Genomic DNA, 20,854 nt, shown 5'->3' on the forward strand with positions numbered 1-20,854 from the left:
ACAGCATATTATCTCCCAATAGTTCAGCCAAAAAAAGGTGGTAGAACAGGTAAGAGCCTCTATAGATTTTCCCATTCTATTAAAGGTACTTTTATCGTGAGCTGGAATTATTTTTCAACTTGATAAAGTCTACTGTGTGACCTTACTTTACTTATTTTTTTTTTTATTATTCATACTTATACTTATGTATAGTAATGTCAAATAGGTTTATAGATGGTTTTTAGATGCTCAATTCTTGAACACTTACTATGAGAAATTGTGTTGCGTAGTGTTTTACAATATTTTCTCTCTATAATCATTCATTTATAAACAATCTTTCAATGTTATAGTTTTCATATTGCTGCTTGATGCCTCCCTGTATCATAGGACCAAGAACAATGATTAGAAAAAACATATATATTTTTATGAACCTCCCCTGATGTTCATATTGCTTTTCTCCAGAAGCTCTGTGTATCGACATTTACCCCAGCAATTTATCAAAAATATTCCCATTTTATTTCCTTTTAAAAGATACCTGTCTCCAGTAAACTAATGTAACAATCTAGTGGTTCATGATAAGTAGCGCGCTATAAGTTACACGTTCAATTTCTCTGTCACAGTTGCTCTTTAAGACATCCTCTTCCAGATTATGATAAGCGTTTATTGCATCTTAGGTTATCTTATGTTCTTGATTAGATAGCATCTCTGCACTGGGAAAGCGCTGGATTTAAAATAACTGTTGCGAGTAGTAAGATATCTCATGGTTCTTATCAGGGAATGTGTTTCAAGTTAATGTTTATGGAACTGGAGAGTATTTTCGGCTAAGTGGTAAACCTTCTTCCTTATAAACAGGATGGCTGCTGTTCATTCTCATAACAGCTGAGTAAAGTAAATTTTGATTGAAGGGAATTACATAGAGAATAGTTGTTCATTGCAGAGTTGAGAACCATATGACAGCCAATGCTCACTTACCAGCCAAGTTAGTGATGAACCTTTTAGGGTTTTAACTTGATTTAATTTCCTCTTTTAATTATCTTTTTTATTCTCAGAAGGCCAACAAACCTCTTGTGGTTGGTGAATCTGGGTTGCATACCGGGTACCTTACACTACCCTAACTTCCTTAGTGGTCATAATTACATAGTGTTCCTTCAAAAATGGTTCTTGATTGTTCACAGTGTCTTACAAAGTCGAGCTCCTCTCGTAGAGTCTCAAATTCTTTAATTACTTTAGTCATTCTGCAGATTAATCCATAAATTTCTGCATGCATAGTCACTCTATATGACGCCTAAATTGTGAGGAAAAAACCTAATTTGGTAGCTGGATCCTTTAATCCCTCCTCTTGCTAAAGTAAGCGCTTTTAATGTAATTTTAGTTGTAGAGATGGCTTTTCGTATTGTAGATTCTCCTAAATTTTATTGTTATTGGTGATGTATCGGCTCAGCTGGTCAGTTGCATCATGTGATCACTCTGGATAACAGTGCTTTTCTGTTCGCTTACAAGCTTTGCCACTTGCTCATCACAGGTTTACTCAGTGGGGTAATATTTAACCCCCATGTTTTTATTACCCTAATGAGTCTGGCTGTAAAAAAGACAAATACTATAATGGATTATTTGTATTTGGGAAACTTTTTATCATGATAAAAAGTTTCTCAAATACATTACTATCCTTTGGGAGGGTCCATTACATAGGGATCCCTATCCTTCAGGAAGTGCCGTTATGTCTGCTTTGTCATTACTTTATTTGGGCCATTTATCTTAGGAAGGGTAAAAAGTAATTTTTTTTATACATTTTTAGTGGTAAATTTCAATAAACTGAGCTTTTAGAGAAGAAGCAATATGAATAACAGGTGAATATAGAAATAAAAGATTTTGTTAATTTTTTTTTTTCACCATTGCATCATAAATGAGATTTTACTCATTTAGATTTCTATATCAAGTAATTGCATCTTAGTATTATTTGGACAAAACTAATGACATAAAAGGCATTGTTCCTAACTTGTTTTGTGGGATCAGTTCTAAATCATTCTCTGTCCAAAAATACAATGGTATATTTTGTTAAAAGTTTGGTCACAGAGCTCACAAAGAATTCTATCCAAGTTTAATGAAAGACTTGAAGGCTAGACTCATAATACCAAAAATGCAGTTATATCTCTTAATTTTTGCTGAAATTTTACTTTGGAATTGTTTACGGTTGCAGCACAATAGTGTATCAAGTCTTTATTCACTAAACATTCTCTGAAAGAATCCTGGTTTTCTTATCAAAATTGCTGGGCTTCAGATCCTTTAGTGGCTTCTAGTGATGTGAATAGATAACATTTTAAGGAGTTCCAATTAAAGTTGGAACAAAAACTGTGAAGCAAATATAATCCAAGGTTCAAGGGAAGACAGAAATCCTATAATTTTAGGTATACTGTACATTGAAGCAAAAACATAGTGAATTCAAATATTTCAAGCGGAAACAAAGAAGTATTGAATAGTTTTAGCAAATTTAAGTATCATCTAGTTAATCTCTGATGCATTATTGTCATTTCAGTTAAATTTTAACTTGACATATCAACCCTTTTAGGTGCTAAAATAAAACTCTTGTCTTTAGAGTTGTGGTGACCGATGTGGTAACATCCCTGACTGGTGAACGCCAGACTGGGGAACGAGTCCCACTCAAACTCGTTAGTTTATTTGGTCCCTGCAATCTCACCATCCCTGTGAGTTAAGGATGGGGCATTTGGGAGAGCCTATAGGTCTATCTGCTGAGTCATCAGCAGCCATTGCCTGGCCCTCCTTGCACCTAGCTTGGGTGGAGAGGGGCTTGGGCACTGATCATATGCATATACGGTCAGTCTCTAGGGCATTGTCATGCTTGATAGGCCAATGTCACTGTCCCTTGCCTCTGTCATTCATGAGCGGCCTTTAAACCTTTAAGCCTTAAGGTCAAAGGTTGAGATACTACCACTAGAGAGGTATTGGATCCTTTGACTGGCCAGACAGTAATGCATTGGATCCCTCTCTCTGGTCACGGCTTATTTTTGCTTTTACTACACATACACAGAATAGTCTGGCCTATTCTTTACATATTCTCGTCTTTCCTCATACACCTGACAAAAATGAGATACTTAACACTTCTTCAAGACTCTTTAGCTAAGGTAATCAGCTCTTCTAGGAGAAGGATACTCCAAAATTAACCATTGTTCTCTAGTCTTGGGTAGTGCCATAGCCTCTGTACCATGGTCTTCCACTGTCTTGGGTTAGAGTTCTCTTGCTTGAAGGTACACTCGGGCACACTATTCTATCTTATTATTTTTTTTCTTCCTCTTGTTTTTTTGAAATGGTGTGTTTGGTAGGCTTAATAGAAGGGCCATGGATGCCTGGTGGTTTATCAAGAGGTTGTTTTTTCCTTTTTCTGATTCTTTTTCTTCTCAAAACCATCCTTACTGTCCTCCCTTCAGTTGAAGTGGCTATCTTAGAGGGTATTTAGACTTGCATGGTGTATTGGCTCCTCCATGTTGACCAGTTTTTCCGACTTTTTACTATAGTCTATGGGTATCATCAATCACTTTATTTATAATTCTGTACATATTGTTTTTGTTATAATTCTTGTTAATCTAGTTGTTAAGTATGATGTCTTTTTTTATTTCTATTAATTCTTATGCTGTGTGGAGACATTGAGCAAAATCCGGGATTTCATCAATGTTATCTTCTGTATTGCAATATTCGTGGTCTTCATGCAAATATCCAAGACCTTACAGTTGCGTCCAGACATAATGATATTCTTTTGTGCTCAGAAACTTTGGTTTCTAATATGAGGCACTCATCTGAGCTCCTTATAACTGGTTTTAAGAAGCCAATAATGTTGAAACGTGATGCCATCCCTAGGGCCAGGGGAATGGCGGTATATATTAGGACCGAGTACCCTGCTTCTCATAAGTCCTGCTATCAATGTGGATGTCATGAGATTCAGGTAATAAAAGTTTGTGGCAGGCATAACAACTTTTATTTGTGTTCGATCTATCGGAATCCAGACATGGATGATTTTATCTTAGATTGTCTTCTTACCATTATGGCTAAGATACAAGAAGATGATAGAAAGGCTTCTTTTGTCTTTGTTGGTGATTTTAATGCTCGCCATAGGGAGTGGTTAGGTTCTATTTCTCCTACCGATCGCGATGGCTTAAGAGCTATAGACTTTGCCTCTGAATCAGGCTGTGAGCAAATCATAAATGAAGCTACTCACAGGTCTGGTAATTGCTTGGACCTCGTATACTCTGACTCCCCTGGCGTTATAACTAGTAAGGTTGGTTTTCCAGTCGGGCCATCTGATCATGCCTTGATTTCATTAGTAGTGAAGACTGAGCAGCCTGTCTTTGATATATCATATCTTTTAAAATTTATATGAAATCCCAAGCAGACTGGAATGGGATTTTGCATGATCTTTTGTGCTTGAATTGGTCACAATTATATAGTAGTGTAGATCCTGTTGTCCCTTTGAATGAGAATCTAGTCAACATAATTGATAGGCGTATCCCTTCTCGTGTGCTAAGGTACCGAGTGAAGGACAAACCGTGGTTCAATGATGATTGTAGACGTGCTTATTTGGAGAAGCAGGAGACCTATCACCTTTGGAAGGGTAACAGATCAGATTTGACCTGAAACAACTATACTCAGCTTCGAGCTTTTTCTCAGAGAATCTATGCCTCAACTGAAAAGGAGTACAATTTTACCATAAAAGAAACCCATTCTGGTACAACTCAGGAACATAAATGGTGGTCTACCCTTAAATCTGCACTCTTTGGTGTAGATGCAACAGTTCCTCCTTTATTTAAACCAGATGGCTCAGTCACTCACTGTCCAAAGGAAAAGGCAACCCTTTTGGGCTGATGTTTTTGACAGTAAACAGAGTAATGAAAAACTCGAACTTCCTCATCCCCGTTTTCCTGAGGCTAAACTAACTAGTTTAGCTTTTCGATCTTACGAGATTAAAGCTCTGTTGATGGACCTTGATGCTTATGGAGGTGTAGACCAAAATGGTATTTTTCCTTTGTTTTTTATAAAGACAGCAGATTTCTTAGCTCCAAAGTTATCTGTTATTTTGTGTAAGTTAGCAAGAAGAGGAGCTTTTAGCACTTGTTGGAGAATTGGTAATGTTACTCCTCTATATAAATGTGTTTGTGGTAGCTCAAGTCCCACTGATTACCGCCCAATTTCCATAACTCCCGTATTATCTCAAGTCTTTGAACGTCTTCTGGCAAAACGTCTTAATACGTTTGCTGAAGGAAATCATCTAGTCCCTAGTTTGCAATTTGGTTTTCGAAAAGGCCTTGGAGCATGTGATGCCCTTCTTACAATCTCCAATGCTGTACAGAAATCCCTTGATTGTGGTCATGAAGTTCGTATGATTGGCCTTGATTTTAGTGCTGGCTTTGACCGTGTTAATTATGAGTCCCTTGTTTTCAAACTCAAACAGTTGGGAGTGGGTGGGTCGTTTCTTAGCATTGATATTGATTTTTTAAGTAATAGATCTCAAAGAGTTGTTTGATGGGCACCATGGTGAGTATAGGAATGTGATATCTGGTGTTCCACAGGGTAGTGTTCTTGACCCATTACTTTTCATACTATATACAGTGGAACCTCTACACACGAACGTATCTACATCCGAATTTTCCAACATCCGAAGTAAAATTTGAGCAAATTTTTTACTCTACACCCGAATTTTATTTCGACACACGAAGTAAACAATACGCCACTGAGCGTCGAGTGCTCAGTTCTCTATTCTTGTGTGTATCGTGTGGTTGTCTTCTGTTTGGTCTGTTATTAACAGTGCTTATTTTCTTCCTTTTCTCACATTTCCTTTTTGATTTTACCTATAATCCTGGTGCCTAAGAAGCCAAGTTTCAGTACAGGAAGAAGGCAATTCTTTCATTAGAATTGAAGCAAAAAATTATAGAAAAACATGAGAGCAGTGTGCATGTGAGTGATACTGTATGGCTAAACAATATGGCCGGAATAGGCCTATGATCTCGAGGATCATCAAGCTGAAGGCAGCCATTAAAGCAAATAACCATCAAAGGGGTTCACCATTATTACAAGGCATCGTAGCAATACCCTGGAAGAGATAGAACGCCTTTTGTTGATAGGGATAAAGGACAAAGAGATTGTTGGCAACGATCATTTGTGAGAAGGGCCAGCGTGATGAACAGAAAGAAAGAAAAAAGTGAAGCAAAGAAAACCATGATAGCATTAACAAGCTCTTTTAAATAAGACTTCTCTCTCTTTCTGTTTCTCTCTAAACATAGCATTAACATGTTCTTTAAATAAAATCTCTCTCTCTCTCTCTCTCTCTCTCTCTCTCTCTCTCGTTCTTCTTCGCTGTTATAGTGTTAGATACGTCTATTATTTTTTTCCGAGAGAGAGAGAGAGAGAGAGAGAGAGAGAGAGAGAGAGAGAGAGAGAGAGAGAGAGAGAGAGAGAGAGATTAAACAAAAATGTGTTTAGAGTACATATGATTTTTAACAGCGTCAACGAGTTGAAAAACAATTAAATGTAACTAAGAAAGTAACAACAGCTAATATGAATTCCTTTATTAACTAAAACAAATATTGATACAAACACACTCGTGTGCGTATGCACAAACACACACACATGTGCAAAAATTGCTACGCAGTAAGAGAGACGGTCGGGCAGGAGGTAGAGATGGTGACTGCGATAACATACCGTAACTCGTCACTGAAGTGATGAAAATAAAAAATCAAAAGAAAAAAGATGTAAAAAATATGAAATATGAAAATGATAAAAAAATAAATAAGCTAAGTTAGATTAAAATTTCCGTAGTGTAAGTTACGGTATGTTATCGCAGTCACCATCTCTACCTCCTCGCTGATCGTGTCTCCTCGTGCGTGTGTGTGTGTTTGCGCATACGCACACGAGTGTGTTTGTATCAATATTTGTTTTAGTTAATAAAGGAATTCAGATTCGCTGATATTGTTTTTTTAGTTACATTTAACTGTCTTTCAACTCGTTAACGCTGTTAAAATCATATGTACACAACACATTTTTGTTTAATCTCTCATTTTTGTTTAATCTCTCTCTCTCTCTCTCTCTCTCTCTCTCTCTCTCTCTCTCTCTCTCTCTCTCAGAAAAAATTAATAGACGTCTCTAACACTAACAGTGAAGAAGAACAAGAGAGAGAGAGAGAGAGAGAGAGAGAGAGAGAGAGAGAGAGAGAGAGAGAGAGAGAGACTCTTGTTCTTCTTCACTGTTAGTGTTAGAGACGTCTATTAGTTTTTTCTGAGAGAGAGAGAGAGAGAGAGAGAGAGAGAGAGAGAGAGAGAGAGAGAGAGAGAGAGAGAGAGAGAGAGAGAGAGAGAGAGAGTATTTATTTAAAGAACATGTTAACACCATGTCTACCTTCTCGCCGATCGTCCGTCTCCTGGCGTAGCAAATCCTACACCTGCGTTGGCCTGTCTCTAAGGTAAAGTGGCAATAAAACAAATTTTTTATTTATTATTTCTTTATAATTATCTTTTTTACATGCTTCTTTCATATTATGCAGTTATGTTATTGTTATGTGTAATTATGTGTAGCCATTTATTAAGGATTTATTATGGGTTTTTAGGCTGAGTAACGAATTAAATGAATTACCATGTATTCTTATGGGAAAATTCGTTTCTACATCCGATCATTTTCTACATCCGAAGTTGGTTGTGGAACGAATTAAATTCGTATGTAGAGGTACCACTGTACACATGACATGTGGTTTGGCCTAGAAAACAAGCTTGTTGAATATGCAGATGATGCTGCTCTCTTTGCATCAATTCCATCCACTGAATGTAGATCTGGGGTTGGTGAATCCCTTAATAGAGATTTAGCCAAAATTAGTGCATGGTGCAAATTATGGGGTATGAAGTTGAATCCTAACAAAGCTCAAAGTATGATTGTAAGTAGGTCAAGGACGGTGGCTCATCAACATCCGGATCTCAGTATTGATAATGTTTCTTTAGATTTGTATGACTCTTTTAAAATTTTAGGTGTGATTCTCGACAGCAAATTTACTTTTAAGAAACACATTAGGTCTGTGTCTTCTTCAATTGCACAAAAAATTGGCTTATTGAGAAAGTCTTACAAGATTTTTGGTGATTAATCTATTCTGAATAAGTGTTTTAATTCTTTCATTCTACCTTGTTTTGAGTATTGTTCTCCTGTCTGGTGCTCAGCTGCTGATTCTCATCTTAATTTGTTGGACAGAAACTTACGGTCTATTATATTTCTTATTCCTGATCTAGATGTTAATCTTTGGCACCGTCATTCAATTAGTTCATTATGGATGTTGCATAAGATTTTTGATAACTCTTGACTATCTTTTACATTCAGATCTCCCTGGGCAATTCTATCCTGTTCGTAATACTAAGCAGGCAGTTAATTTTAATAGCCAGGCCTTCTCCATCATGAGGCTCAATACTACACAGTATTCTAGAAGTTTTATTACAGCTGTTACCAAGTTGTGGAATGATCTTTCTAATGTGGTAGTTGAATCAGTAGAACTATAAAAGTTCAAAGTTGGAGCAAATGTTTTATGGTGACCAGACCAGGCTGACATGAGTCTTTTTATTGTTTATATATGACATATATGTTTTTGACATTGTTAATAGTTTATATAGGACATATCTGTTTTGACGCTGTTACTGTTTTTTAGAATGATATATTTTTAATTCATCATCATCATTTATTTATTTCCTTATTTCCTTTCCTGAGTGGGCTATTTTTCCCTGTTGGAGCCCCTGGGCTTATAGCATCTTGCTTTTCCAACTAGGGTTTTAGCTTGGCTAGTAATAATAATAATGATAATGGTGAAACTCCAAATCCAAGAATCTTAAGTTTGATTTGCAAAATCTAAATTCCAGCCTTAATGATGAAGTAGTTAGCCTTCTCTACTTTTTTCTTTATAATATACGTACAGTAAAAGCACACAACTTTTTTAAATATTTACTGTACATATTTACAGTACAATGTATTCCTTAACCAGCTGGTTTCTTGGTGCCTCATCTTGCTTGATTATTTTTATTGATTTTCCCTGGTGTTCATAGTGCTTACTCACAAAGTTAGTAAATGCTGGTGTCTACCCTAAAACTTAAAAAAACTTCCTGTTTTATTTTCTTGTAATAAGCCCATTCTTTTAGTGAAGTATTCGAGTTAATCTGTAGTTGATGGCGATTATTCGAGTGTGGGTAACCCATGAACACTTCTCTTTTCAGTTCTCTCACTGCATTGACTTGCTCAGATTGATAGAGGAGGTCTTCTGGAATTACTCTGAAGGTCTTTGAGGGTTTTTCAAGGGATTTATTGCTGGTTGATTATGATCCTAATTCTCTCTCACATGTTTTGTAATAAGAAATGGAAGATAGATTCTGAAATTACAATTTAATGGTCATGAGTCACAGCTTTGTATTATGTGGATTAATCTTAGATGCTCATATCAGCACCTAGTACTTATTCTGCATAGACAGATGAAAAGTTAATTTTATTATAGAAAAATTTATCTCTATCAACATAAGGTGTTAGACAGTCACCTCTGATGTTATAGTATAATGTAGTTTTTCTAACTGATAGATTATTGGAGTTATATGAAAGAATCCTCTACAAAAGCGGGTTTAAAATCTTTAGTTTCATGTTAAAATAAACTCTGAATATGCACTATAGCTTCCATATCATCTTTAAATAATTTTTCTAAATAAAATGATGACTCAATCATTTTTATACTCTGTGATACTGTATAGGAACTAGTACAATAAAGATACAAGTAAAAGGCTCACTTACCAGTAAAGGATTTGACGAGTAATTTTTTTACGAACAATCGTCCACCATTTTTCAACAGAACAAATTTACTTACCAAAGCTGTGCAATGTAAGTATAACCATTCTTATGTCAATGCCTTTTCCTTCCAGTATGATTCATAAAATACAAACACTTGTACACATTCATTCAGGAAACTCATTCCTTGTTAGGACATAGAATTTAATGTAATGTCTGCACTTCACAAAATACTAATTGGGGATAAAATCTCCCTATTTTATAGGATTAGCCACATTACGGTATTCACAAATAGAAAAACTAACTTTTTTTTGCATTATGTACAGTAGTGTCTGTTTTTACAGCAGAATTGTCCGTAATTCTGTTTGCTAAGACTTGTGTTGATACACATACAAAATTGCTTTTTTCTGTGTTTCTAGGAAGACATAAAATTGTTGTTCTCCTGTTTAAGAATTTGGTGTACCTGCTGAAGCCATGGTTACCCAGTTGCCACTCTTACTGACCTAATTTGTCATTGTATAGAATTCAGTATAGTATTGTATCTTTGATGACTGCAATATTTTGCACATTTGGGTACTCCCAGAATCAAGGTTATGGCTGATAGCTAAAAAATGAAAACAAAAAATTTTAAAATTGCTTTAGCGCTTTAATGTCCGAGCTAGACCATAAATTTGTTTTCAAAAGGGTTATATTTTATGACAGAATAATCAGAATTGGAATAAAACTTCTAAATATGAGGAAATAAGTGTTCTGTGGCAAAAATGAATAAATGCTATCTATGTGGACATAGGGATTAATTTTGTTCACCAGTTCTGGATCTATTAACATGGAAGATAGATGCTATATTACCAAACTGGTTAAATATGGATCTTTAAGCTTTTTCACTGCTCTCCATGATTCAGCAGATGATAAGCAAGCTTAGAATTTATAAGCAGTAGGATGAAGCCGTTAGCACCGGTTTGGCCCCAAAGAGAGGGTTCACAGATTCATGACCTCTGTTGTCGGAGTGTCTTGAGAAGATTGGCTTACGGAACCAATCTTCTCAGACAACCAATTTTGGAGGTGATTCATCCATATCCATATATGCTACAAAAACCACATGGAGACTGTCCATCATATTCTTATAAACAAAGGGTTTTCAAGGCCCTCTAAATTGTTTACCAAATTCCACAAGGACTGTGTTCCAATAATCTGTATCAAAGACGATGAATAGAATGAACACCAAAGGAATATCTGGTGAGTATAGAAATAAATTTTATCATTAAAATTCCATTGTTTCCTATGAAATTTTCTTGCTGTGCAGTATTTATACACTATTTCATGCTTTTAAGTTTGTATATGCTTTCAATTGTTTTGCATTCTTATAATATTTTAAAATCTTTTTTTTATGTTAGTTTTAGCTATTTTAATTTATCATGCCAAGTAGTAAGGAGGTTTGGTAAGTTTTTTATGATAGATTCTGCTACAAGTTTTTAGATATTTTTTTCTGTAAAGATAATAAGGTTAGGATTTTTATTTTGAAAGTGTTCACCAAACAATGCATTTTGATACGGTATTTCTATGTCATATTTATTTTATCCTTTTTGCAATGTGTGCAAACATTTAACTATTTTGGATGAGGAAGTCCTTAATAACAGTGGAACATGTATTGTCAAGTGAATAAAACTCAGGCAAAACAGATAATTATATTACAAGTTTCTTCATTTAATTCAGGGTCCATGGTGGCAGTTGGGGTTGATTTGGCTGCTCAGATTGGAGAGCGACATTGTCCGTTGCGTTCACGTAAAGGCGGTGCTTCTGCGGAAGAAGTGGAGAAGAGAGAGGTAAAGAAAGGTGATCCTTCTGCTGCAGAGTCTGTGAGCACATGTGCTAGAAATATTGATCAAAATTCTGATAAAGATGAAATTACATTGCAGCCTATTGAAGCTAAGACAGATGCAGAGGAAGTATGTACGGTTGAAAATCATTGTGACAAGAATTCATTTGAAAAGGGACAGTCTGACAAGGAACAATGTGAAACTGATGAAAAAGAACTAACTGACACAGAACATAATGTGGAAGCTGGAATGAAACAGACAATATTTCCTGCTCAGGTGATTTTGCATGAAATGGTAAATTTATTGTCATTTTCAGTATTTTTATTGCATTTATGTAAAAGTACTCGTGTGTATAGTATTCTTAAATACAGCTAATGTAGTTGAATTGGCAATTTATAAGACTGTTGTAGCTAGATTTTGTGGAAGATTATCTATTGTACATCATGTTATTTTATCTTCTCGTTTTTTGTATAGTGTAATTAGTACTCTTTAGTAGTTATCATCATCATCTCCTCCTCCTACGCTATTAACGCAAAGGGCCTCGGTTACATTTCGCCGGTTATCTCTATCTTGAACTTTTAAATCAATACGTCTCCATTCATCATCTACTTCGCACTTCATAGTCCTCAGCCATATAGGCCTGGGTCTTTCAACTCTTCTAGTGCCATGTGGAATCCAGTTAAACTTTTGGGTAACTAATCTTTTCTTGGGGAGTGTGAAGAGCATACCCAAACCATCTCCAACTACCCATCGCCATGATCTCATCCACATATGGCGCTTGAGTAGTCTCTAATATAGTTTCATTTCTAATCCTGTCCTGCCATTCAACTCCCAATATTCTTCTGAGGGCTTTGTTCTCAAATTTACAAAATCTGTTGCATATTGTTTCATTGTTAAACTACGACTCTTGTTCATACAGTAACACCGATCTCACTAAACTATTATATAGCTTGATTTTTATGTTATTTCAAGCAATTTGATTTCCAAATTTTACTTAACCTAGCCATTGTGTGATTTGCTTTTTTCAGTCTTTCATTAAACTCAAATTCTAAAGACCTTGTATTAGTGATCATAGTTCCTACATATTTAAATGATTCTACCTCATTAATCCTTTCTCCTTCCAATGATATTTCATCTTCCATTGCATATTCTGCTGTCATCATCTTTGTCTTTCTTCTATTTATCTTGAGCCTAACCTCATGTGATATTTCATGCATTTTGGTAAGCAAGCTTTGCAAGTCCTGTTGTGTTTTTCTAATAAGGACAGCATGATCAGCATACTCTAGGTCTTCCAATTTCCTGTTACCAATCCAGTCCAATCCTTCTCTGCCATCCCCAACTGTTCTATGTATTACAAAATCCATGAGGAATATAAACAACATAGGTGACAACACATTCCCTTGGAGTGCAAAACTGTTCACTGGAAATTAATTTGATTGGACTCCATTAATATTAACTTTGCACTTGCTATGGTCATGAATAGTCTTAATCAAATTTACATATTTAAGAAGAATTCCATATAAATTCTGGACTCTCTACAAAATTGGCTGGTGCACACTATCAAAGGCATTTGACTTTTTCTTAGTCCACAAAAGCCACTGAAAGGGGATTTCTTTATTTTACACATAGCTGTACAAGTCTTAAAAGGAAAATTTGGTCAGAACAACTTCTACCTTTTCAAAATCCTGCTTGTTCATCTCTCAGCTTTTCATAAATTTTTCTCTCTTGTCTCTTTAGAATGAGCATAGTATATATTTTCATGACAATTTATTAAGTGTTATGCCTCTGTAATTATTGCAGTCAGCCTGATATTCTTTTGCCAATTTTACCAACACTCCTAGCTCCCATTCATTAGGTTTCGCCTCTTCACGCCACATTCTATAAAATAATCTTGTAAGTATTGTGGGAGTTACTTCATTTCCAGCCAAAATCATCTCGGCAGTTATTCCATCGTATCCCGGGGCTTTCCACCTCTTGAGTTTTTTAATAATAGCTTTGACTTCAAACACACTGAATTCATTCATGGGCACATCAAGGTCTTCATCAGCTTCAGGTATGTCAATCAAATAATTTCCTCCATATCCCCTATTCATGGCCTCGCTAAAGTATTCCATCCAACGTTGCCTTTCTTCCTCTTCTGTTGTTATAACAGACTCATCTCTCTTTTTGATGGGTATGAGCTTTTTTTTCTGCTAATAGAGATTTCATAAGTAATTCTAAGAGTAACTCTTACACCATAGCCACTCCCTGAATTCATAGCTTTGTCAGCCTCATCTGCTTTCCTCCCTAATTATTCTCTCCAGTAATTCCTGACTTTTCTTTTGACCTCACTATCAATACTGGAATACTTAGCATGTTCTACCTTGTAATTTTCATTACTTCCTCGAAAACTTTCAACAATCAATTTCTGTCTTTGTCTCATTTTTATAGTATCCCAAGTATCATTTGATATCTATGGTTTCTCCTTGTAACTGCATGGCCCAAAACATCAATACCAACTGACTGATATTTGTTCTTAATTTCACACCATTCTTCATTGACTGTCTGCTCTCCATCTCTTAAAGTTTTTAAGACTGCAAATTGATTCCTACATTCAATAGCAAATGTTTCTGTGCTCATCTTCTATAAGTTTAGTGGTATCAAACCTAGGCATTCTATACACATTTCTGTTGTGTGCTCTCTGGTTCAACTTCAGTGTGGCAATGAGGAACTGGTAATCATTACCAATATCTACATCTCTATAGCTTCTTACATTTCTTGGTGTCCTCCTTTCTTTATTAATGGCTCTGTGATCTATTTGATTTTTGTAATTTCCACATGGTGAAGTCCATGTATACTTGTGGATGTTCTTATGCTGGAAAAAAGTACCTTCAATTACAAGATTGTTGAACAAAAACTTATAAAATGTGTTCCATTTTCATTTGCAACTTTGCCAAGACCCTCAACACCCATCACTTTCTCTAAACCTTGATTATTCCTTCCAACTTAAGCATTGAAGTCACTGGAATTTTTTATATATCTCTCTCTCTCTGGGATCTCATCTATTACACTCTACAGTTCATCATAGTATTCATCTTTCCTTCCTTCAGGGGAATCATTTGTTGGTGCATAGCAAACTATAATACTCATATTGCACTGCTTTAATTTAAACTTTGCAAGTAATAATCTACTATTTAGAGCTCTCCGTTCTGTTAATACCTTTGCTGCTTTTGGTGTCATTATTCTTACCCCTTCCCTTCCAACTCCCTCTTTTCTTCCTAAGTAGATGTATATAATGCGTTGGTCTAAGATTTCTTTACCAATCCCCTTACAATGTGTTTCACTAAGGGCCAAGATATCCAAACTATATTTCATAAATTCATTCTCCACTTTGTGTAACTTCCCAATCTGATTCATGGTTCTAATATTCTAATTACCAATTTTCAATTTTTCTTATTTATAAACCGGGAGATTCTTAGAACCCCTCTAGGCCTGGGTTAGGGGCCCATTCTGTCATTTTCTCTTTCCATATACTGACTAAATCCATTGAGGATTCATTGGCTAAATTCATCAAAGCATAGCTAGTTCCTTGTGATGCGCAGTGTGTATCTAACTAAGGCAAGTGACCCCTGCCGGTCTATACTGATTCCAGTAAGATCATCCATCAGGCATTGAGAGTAGAAGCTGAAGAGACATGTTGTCTATCGCCTTAAACCCAATCTGTCACCCAGCTGCCAGTGACCAATGAGATTTACGGGAGCATTTCCTCCACACCCAAAGTTCTCGTTACCCCACCAGGTTGCTCATCCGCTTATACTCGTATAACCGTTGGGAAATATTGATTGCTAAGATATACCGCCTAGCACGGTGAACATATACCGCCTATCACTGTGAAGATAAACCACCTAGCACGGTAATAAATATATTAATTTCATCTATAAAGAATTTATGGAGAAAACCTAAAATAAATTGTCCCTTTTAACATGTTATTGTGACTTGCACCGCAATATCCAGCTACTTTGTTGTAGAGTCATAGATTTTCCCCAAAGACCTTTGTCCTTATATCAGGGTTTTGTAACAGTACAAAGCGTTTTGAAATCGTATCCACCAATTCTCCAACAAAGAAGCCTTTTAATCGAAGGGATTTATTTGTAAAGAATAATGAGCCTCCAATCTCAATTAGAGCAAATAAGCTATTGCAAACTACAAACATCAGGATGAATCTTATTCAACTGTGGGTTTTCCTCCTTTGATTATGAAAGAACAAGAATATGCTTCTATCTTTTTTTATTAATCAAAGAAATATAATTATACTCAGTCACCATAAACAACATTCATTGGAATATATTCAAAGGAAATGTTCTCACTATGCTGTATATACTGATGCTCTAAATTTTTAATGGGTGCTGGTTTCATTGCTGTATCTACAGACAAAACAAGTCTATTCTCATTACCTATGGAAGTATCAGCATTTAATTCTGAGCTATCAGCCAATTTGCTAGCAATTAAAATGGTTGAATGAATTGAAGATGGAAGGATCATTAAAATGTTGTCATTTATTCTGATTCGGGAACTGCCATAGAAATCCCCAAAAGTTATGCAGGGAACAACCAGCCCGTATTATAAATCAAAGAGCTGCTTAACAAATTCAACTCTCAAGGAATAAATAATGACATATGATGGATTCTGGCTGATGGAGCTTTGTGATAAAAAAAAACAGAATGCTGCTAAATCAGCCATAAATTTACCACTACTCAGCATAGAAATGAAGTGTTTTATGGTAACAAAATGGCAGTGTGGAATAATGAATCCCAGAATAATAAATTAGAAAAAAACAAACTTTTCCCATGGGAATCATCATGCCAGATACTGTCCATAAAAAGATGGAGGTAATACATATACCAAAGGCACTTCCCCCAATTTTGGGGGGTAGCCGACATCAACAAATGAAACAAAACAAAAAAGGGGACCTCTACTCTCTATGTTCCTCCAGCCTAACCAGGGACTCAACCGAGTTCAGCTGGTACTGCTAGGGTACCACAGCCCAACCTCCCACATTATCCACCACAGATGAAGCGTCATAATGCTGAATCCCCTACTGCTGCTACCTCCGCGGTCATCTAAGGCACCGGAGGAAGCAGCAGGGCCTACCGGAACTGCGTCACAATCGCTCGCCATTCATTCCTATTTCTAGCACACTCTCTTGCCTCTCTCACATCTATCCTCCTATCACCCAGAGCTTTCTTCACACCATCCATCCGCCCAAACCTTGGCCTTCCTCTTGTACTTCTCCCATCAACTCTTGCATTCATCACCTTCTTTAGCAGACAGCCATTTTCCATTCTCTCAACATGGCCAAACCACCTCAACACATTCATATCCACTCTAGCTGCTAACTCATTTCTTACACCCGTTCTCACCCTCACCACTTCGTTCCTAACCCTATCTACTCGAGATACACCAGCCATACTCCTTAGATACTTCATCTCAAACACATTCAATTTCTGTCTCTCCATCACTTTCATTCCCCACAACTCCGATCCATACATCACAGTTGGTACAATCACTTACTCATATAGAACTCTCTTTACATTCATGCCCAACCCTCTATTTTTACTTCTCCCTTAACTGCCCCCAACACTTTGCAACCTTCATTCACTCTCTGACGTACATCTGCTTCCACTCCACCATTTGCTGCAACAACAGACCCCAAGTACTTAAACTGATCCACCTCCTCAAGTAACTCTCCATTCAACATGACATTCAACCTCGCACCACCTTCCCTTCTCGTACATCTCATAACCTTGCTCTTACCCACATTAACTTCGACTTCCTTCTCTTACACACCCTTCCAAATTCTGTCACTAGTCGGTCAAGCTTCTCTTCTGTTTCTGCTACCAGTACAGTATCATCTGCAAACAACAACTGATTTACCTCCCATTCATGGTCATTCTCGCCTACCAGTTTTAATCCTCGTCCAAGCACTTGAGCTTCACCTCTCTCACCACTCCATCAACATACAAGTAAAACAACCACGGCGACATCACACATCCCTGTCTCAGCCCCACTCTCACCGGAAACCAATCACTCACTTCATTTCCTATTCAAACACATGCTTTACTACCTTTGTAGAAACTTTTCACTGCTTGCAACAACCTTCCACCAACTCCATATAACCTCATCACATTCCACATTGCTTCCCTATCAACTCTCTCATATGCTTTCTCCAGATCCATAAACGCAACATACACCTCCTTACCTTTTGCTAAATATTTCTCGCATATCTGCCTAACTGTTAAAATCTGACTCATACAACCCCTACCTTTTCTAAAACCACCCTGTACTTCCAAGATTGCATTCTCTGTTTTATCCTTAATCCTGTTAATCATTACTCTACCATACACTTTTCCAACTACACTCAACAAACTAATACCTCTTGAATTACAACACTCATGCACATCTCCCTTACCCTTATATAGTGGTACAATACATGCACAAACCCAATCTACTGGTACCATTGACAACACAAAACACATATTAAACAATCTCACCAACCATTCAAGTACAGTCACACCCCCTTCCTTCAACACCTCAGCTTTCACACCATCCATACCAGATGCTTTTCCTACTCTCGTTTCATCTAGTGCTCTCCACGCTTCCTCTATTGTAATCTCTCTCTCATTCTCATCTCCCATCACTGGCACCTCAACACCTGGAACAGCAATTATATCTGCCTCCCTATTATCCTCAACATTCAGTAAACTTTCAAAATATTCCACCCACCTTTTCCTTGCCTCCTCTCCTTTTAACAACCTTCCATTTCCATCTTTCACTGTCTCTTCAATTCTTGCGCCAGCCTTCCTTACTCTCTTCACTTCTTTCCAAAACTTCTTATTCTCTTCATATGACTGACCCAATCCCTGACCCCACCTCAGGTCAGCTGCCCTCTTTGCCTCACGTACCTTGCGCTTTACTTCCACATTTTTCTCTCTATATTTTTCATACTTCTCTATACTATTACTCTGCAGCCATTCTTCAAAAGCCCTCTTTTTCTCTTCCAATTTTACCTTCACTCCTTCATTCCACCATTCACTGCCCTTCCTCATGCTGCCTCCAACAACCTTCTTGCCACATACATCACTTGCAATCCCAACAAAATTTTCTTTTACTAACTTCCAGTCCTCCTCTAAATTACCAGTTTCTCTTACTCTCACCTCGTCATATGCCATTTTCAACCTTTCCTGATATTTACTTTTTACCCCCGGTTTTATTAGCTCTTCAACCCTCACTAGCTCCCTTTTACATCCACCTACTCTATTCCCCCATTCTTTTGCTACAACTAATTTTCCTTCCACCAAAAAATGATCAGACATACCGTTAGCCATACCCCTAAACACGTGCACGTCTTTCAATCTTCCAAACATTCTTTTAGTTATCAACACATAATCCATTAATGCCCTTTCTACTACTCTTCCATTTGCCACTCTTACCCATGTATTCTTATTTTTATCTTTCTTTTTAAAAAAGCTAGCACTTATTACCATCTCTTGTTTAACACACATATCTACCAGTCTGTCACCACTCTCATTTTCACCTGGTACGCCATACTTCCCAATGACACCTTCTACCTCTCCAGCGCCCACTCTAGCATTTAAGTCACCCATGACAACTACATAATTCCTTCTACCCAGTCCTTCTACACACCTAGTTAATTCATTCCAGAACTCATTCCGCTCTTCTTCACTTTTCTCACTACCTGGCCCATACGCACTGACAAACGCCCAACATTCCCTACCCAGCCTAACCCTTACCCACATTAACCTAGATGATATCTCCTTCCATTCCACTACTTTACCTGTCATCCATTCACTCAGCAATAAAGCCACACCCTCTCTCTCTCTTCCCCTTTCAATCCCAGACACTCTACCAGACATTTCACCAAACACCACTTCACCCTTTCCTTTCATCTTTGTCTCACACAAGGCCAATACATCCATCCTTCTGCTTCTAAACATACTTCCAATCTCACATCTTTTACTCTCTATCGTACTACATCCACGCACATTCAAACATCCCAAAACTAGAGTGCGGGGAGCAGTCACTCTCCCCCCAGTTCCATCTCTTTGTTGATGCCTCGTAGGATTTTTATACAGGAGAGGGGTTCCCAGCCCCCTCGTCCCGTCCCTTTTAGTAGCCTCTTACGACACGCAGGGATAACGTTGGCGCTATTCTAATTGTTTTTATGCCCCCGCGGCCACAGGGAGCATAAGTAGGAGGTAATACTTGCAAGATTATGTATAGGTCATAAGAGTTTGCTCCATGGAATTTTTATATACACACCACAAGAGATAATTCCCAAGTGCAGTATAACACTATTATAACCATATGACATATTTCACGCAAATTTAGAGTTATTAAGGGACAAAGATATTTACAGAAGGTTTTGGTCCGAAAAGTTTGTCTGATATTGTATCGAAATCCAAGCGTTTCTCTGCTTTTTAGATTTTAACATTTATTAAAGGTATAGGTTTAATAGATAAACTTTAGATTTCTATTCATCATAAATTTTTATCTCTAGCTTTTTTTATTACTTAGATTTAATATGTATTTTTTCCCTCCCAAATTAAATCAGGTCAGCTCTTCAAGAGTCAAGTCAGACTCACTAGGCTGGTTAGTCTCCCCTTTTGATAATAATAATTTTATCCAATGTATTTTTACAATATTGTGTCTGTATATGTAGAATGTATTTTTTATTCTAATATTTATTGGAAATTTAACTTGTATGGGCACCAGTCAAATTGTTGCCCTGTATGCTGTATATGGTTTATAATCAGCCATAATATCTTCTGCAATCTGCTTTCCTACCTATGATTATGCTGTTATTAGGAAATTTATTTCACAGATCATTAGCCTAATTAATTTACTATGATGAACGGGTGTAAGAAATGAGTTAGCAGCTAGAATGGATATGAATGTGTTGAGGTGGTTTGGCCATGGTGAGAGAATGGAAAATGGCTGTCTGCTAAAGAAGGTTATGAATGCAATTGATGGAAGAAGTACAAGAGGAAGGCCAAGGTTTAAGTGGATGGATGGAGTGAAGAAAGCTCTGGGTGATAGGAGGATAGATGTGAGAGAGGCAAAAGAGCGTGTTAGAAATAGGAATGAATGGCGAGCGATTGTGACGCAGTTCCGGTAGGCCCTGCTGCTTCCTCCGGTGCCTTGGATGACCGCGGAGGTAGCAGCAGTAGGGGATTCGGCTTTATGAAGCTTCGTCTGTGGTG

The 20,854-nt window shown here is 37.0% G+C and overlaps 1 protein-coding gene across 8 annotated transcripts in view; it reads left to right on the plus strand.

The window, feature by feature from the left end:
• Positions 1 to 20,854, plus strand: part of mv (lysosomal-trafficking regulator mauve) — a 388,598-nt gene that overhangs the window by 275,951 nt on the left and 91,793 nt on the right. For 5 of the 8 annotated variants that reach the window (XM_068389706.1, XM_068389704.1, XM_068389709.1 and 2 more), the window contains exons 24-25: positions 1 to 49; positions 11,491 to 11,888. The exon at positions 1 to 49 is cut by the window's left edge and continues 116 nt beyond it. In XM_068389706.1, coding sequence (XP_068245807.1) covers positions 1 to 49; positions 11,491 to 11,888 — 447 coding nt within the window. The remainder of the gene's footprint in view (positions 50 to 11,490; positions 11,889 to 20,854) is intronic. The other 3 variants (XM_068389708.1, XM_068389705.1, XM_068389712.1) reach the window with 3 other exon arrangements.

The sequence above is a fragment of the Palaemon carinicauda genome, chromosome 16 (genome assembly GCF_036898095.1).
Source record: "Palaemon carinicauda isolate YSFRI2023 chromosome 16, ASM3689809v2, whole genome shotgun sequence".
Classification (NCBI taxonomy): Eukaryota; Metazoa; Arthropoda; class Malacostraca; order Decapoda; family Palaemonidae; genus Palaemon; species Palaemon carinicauda.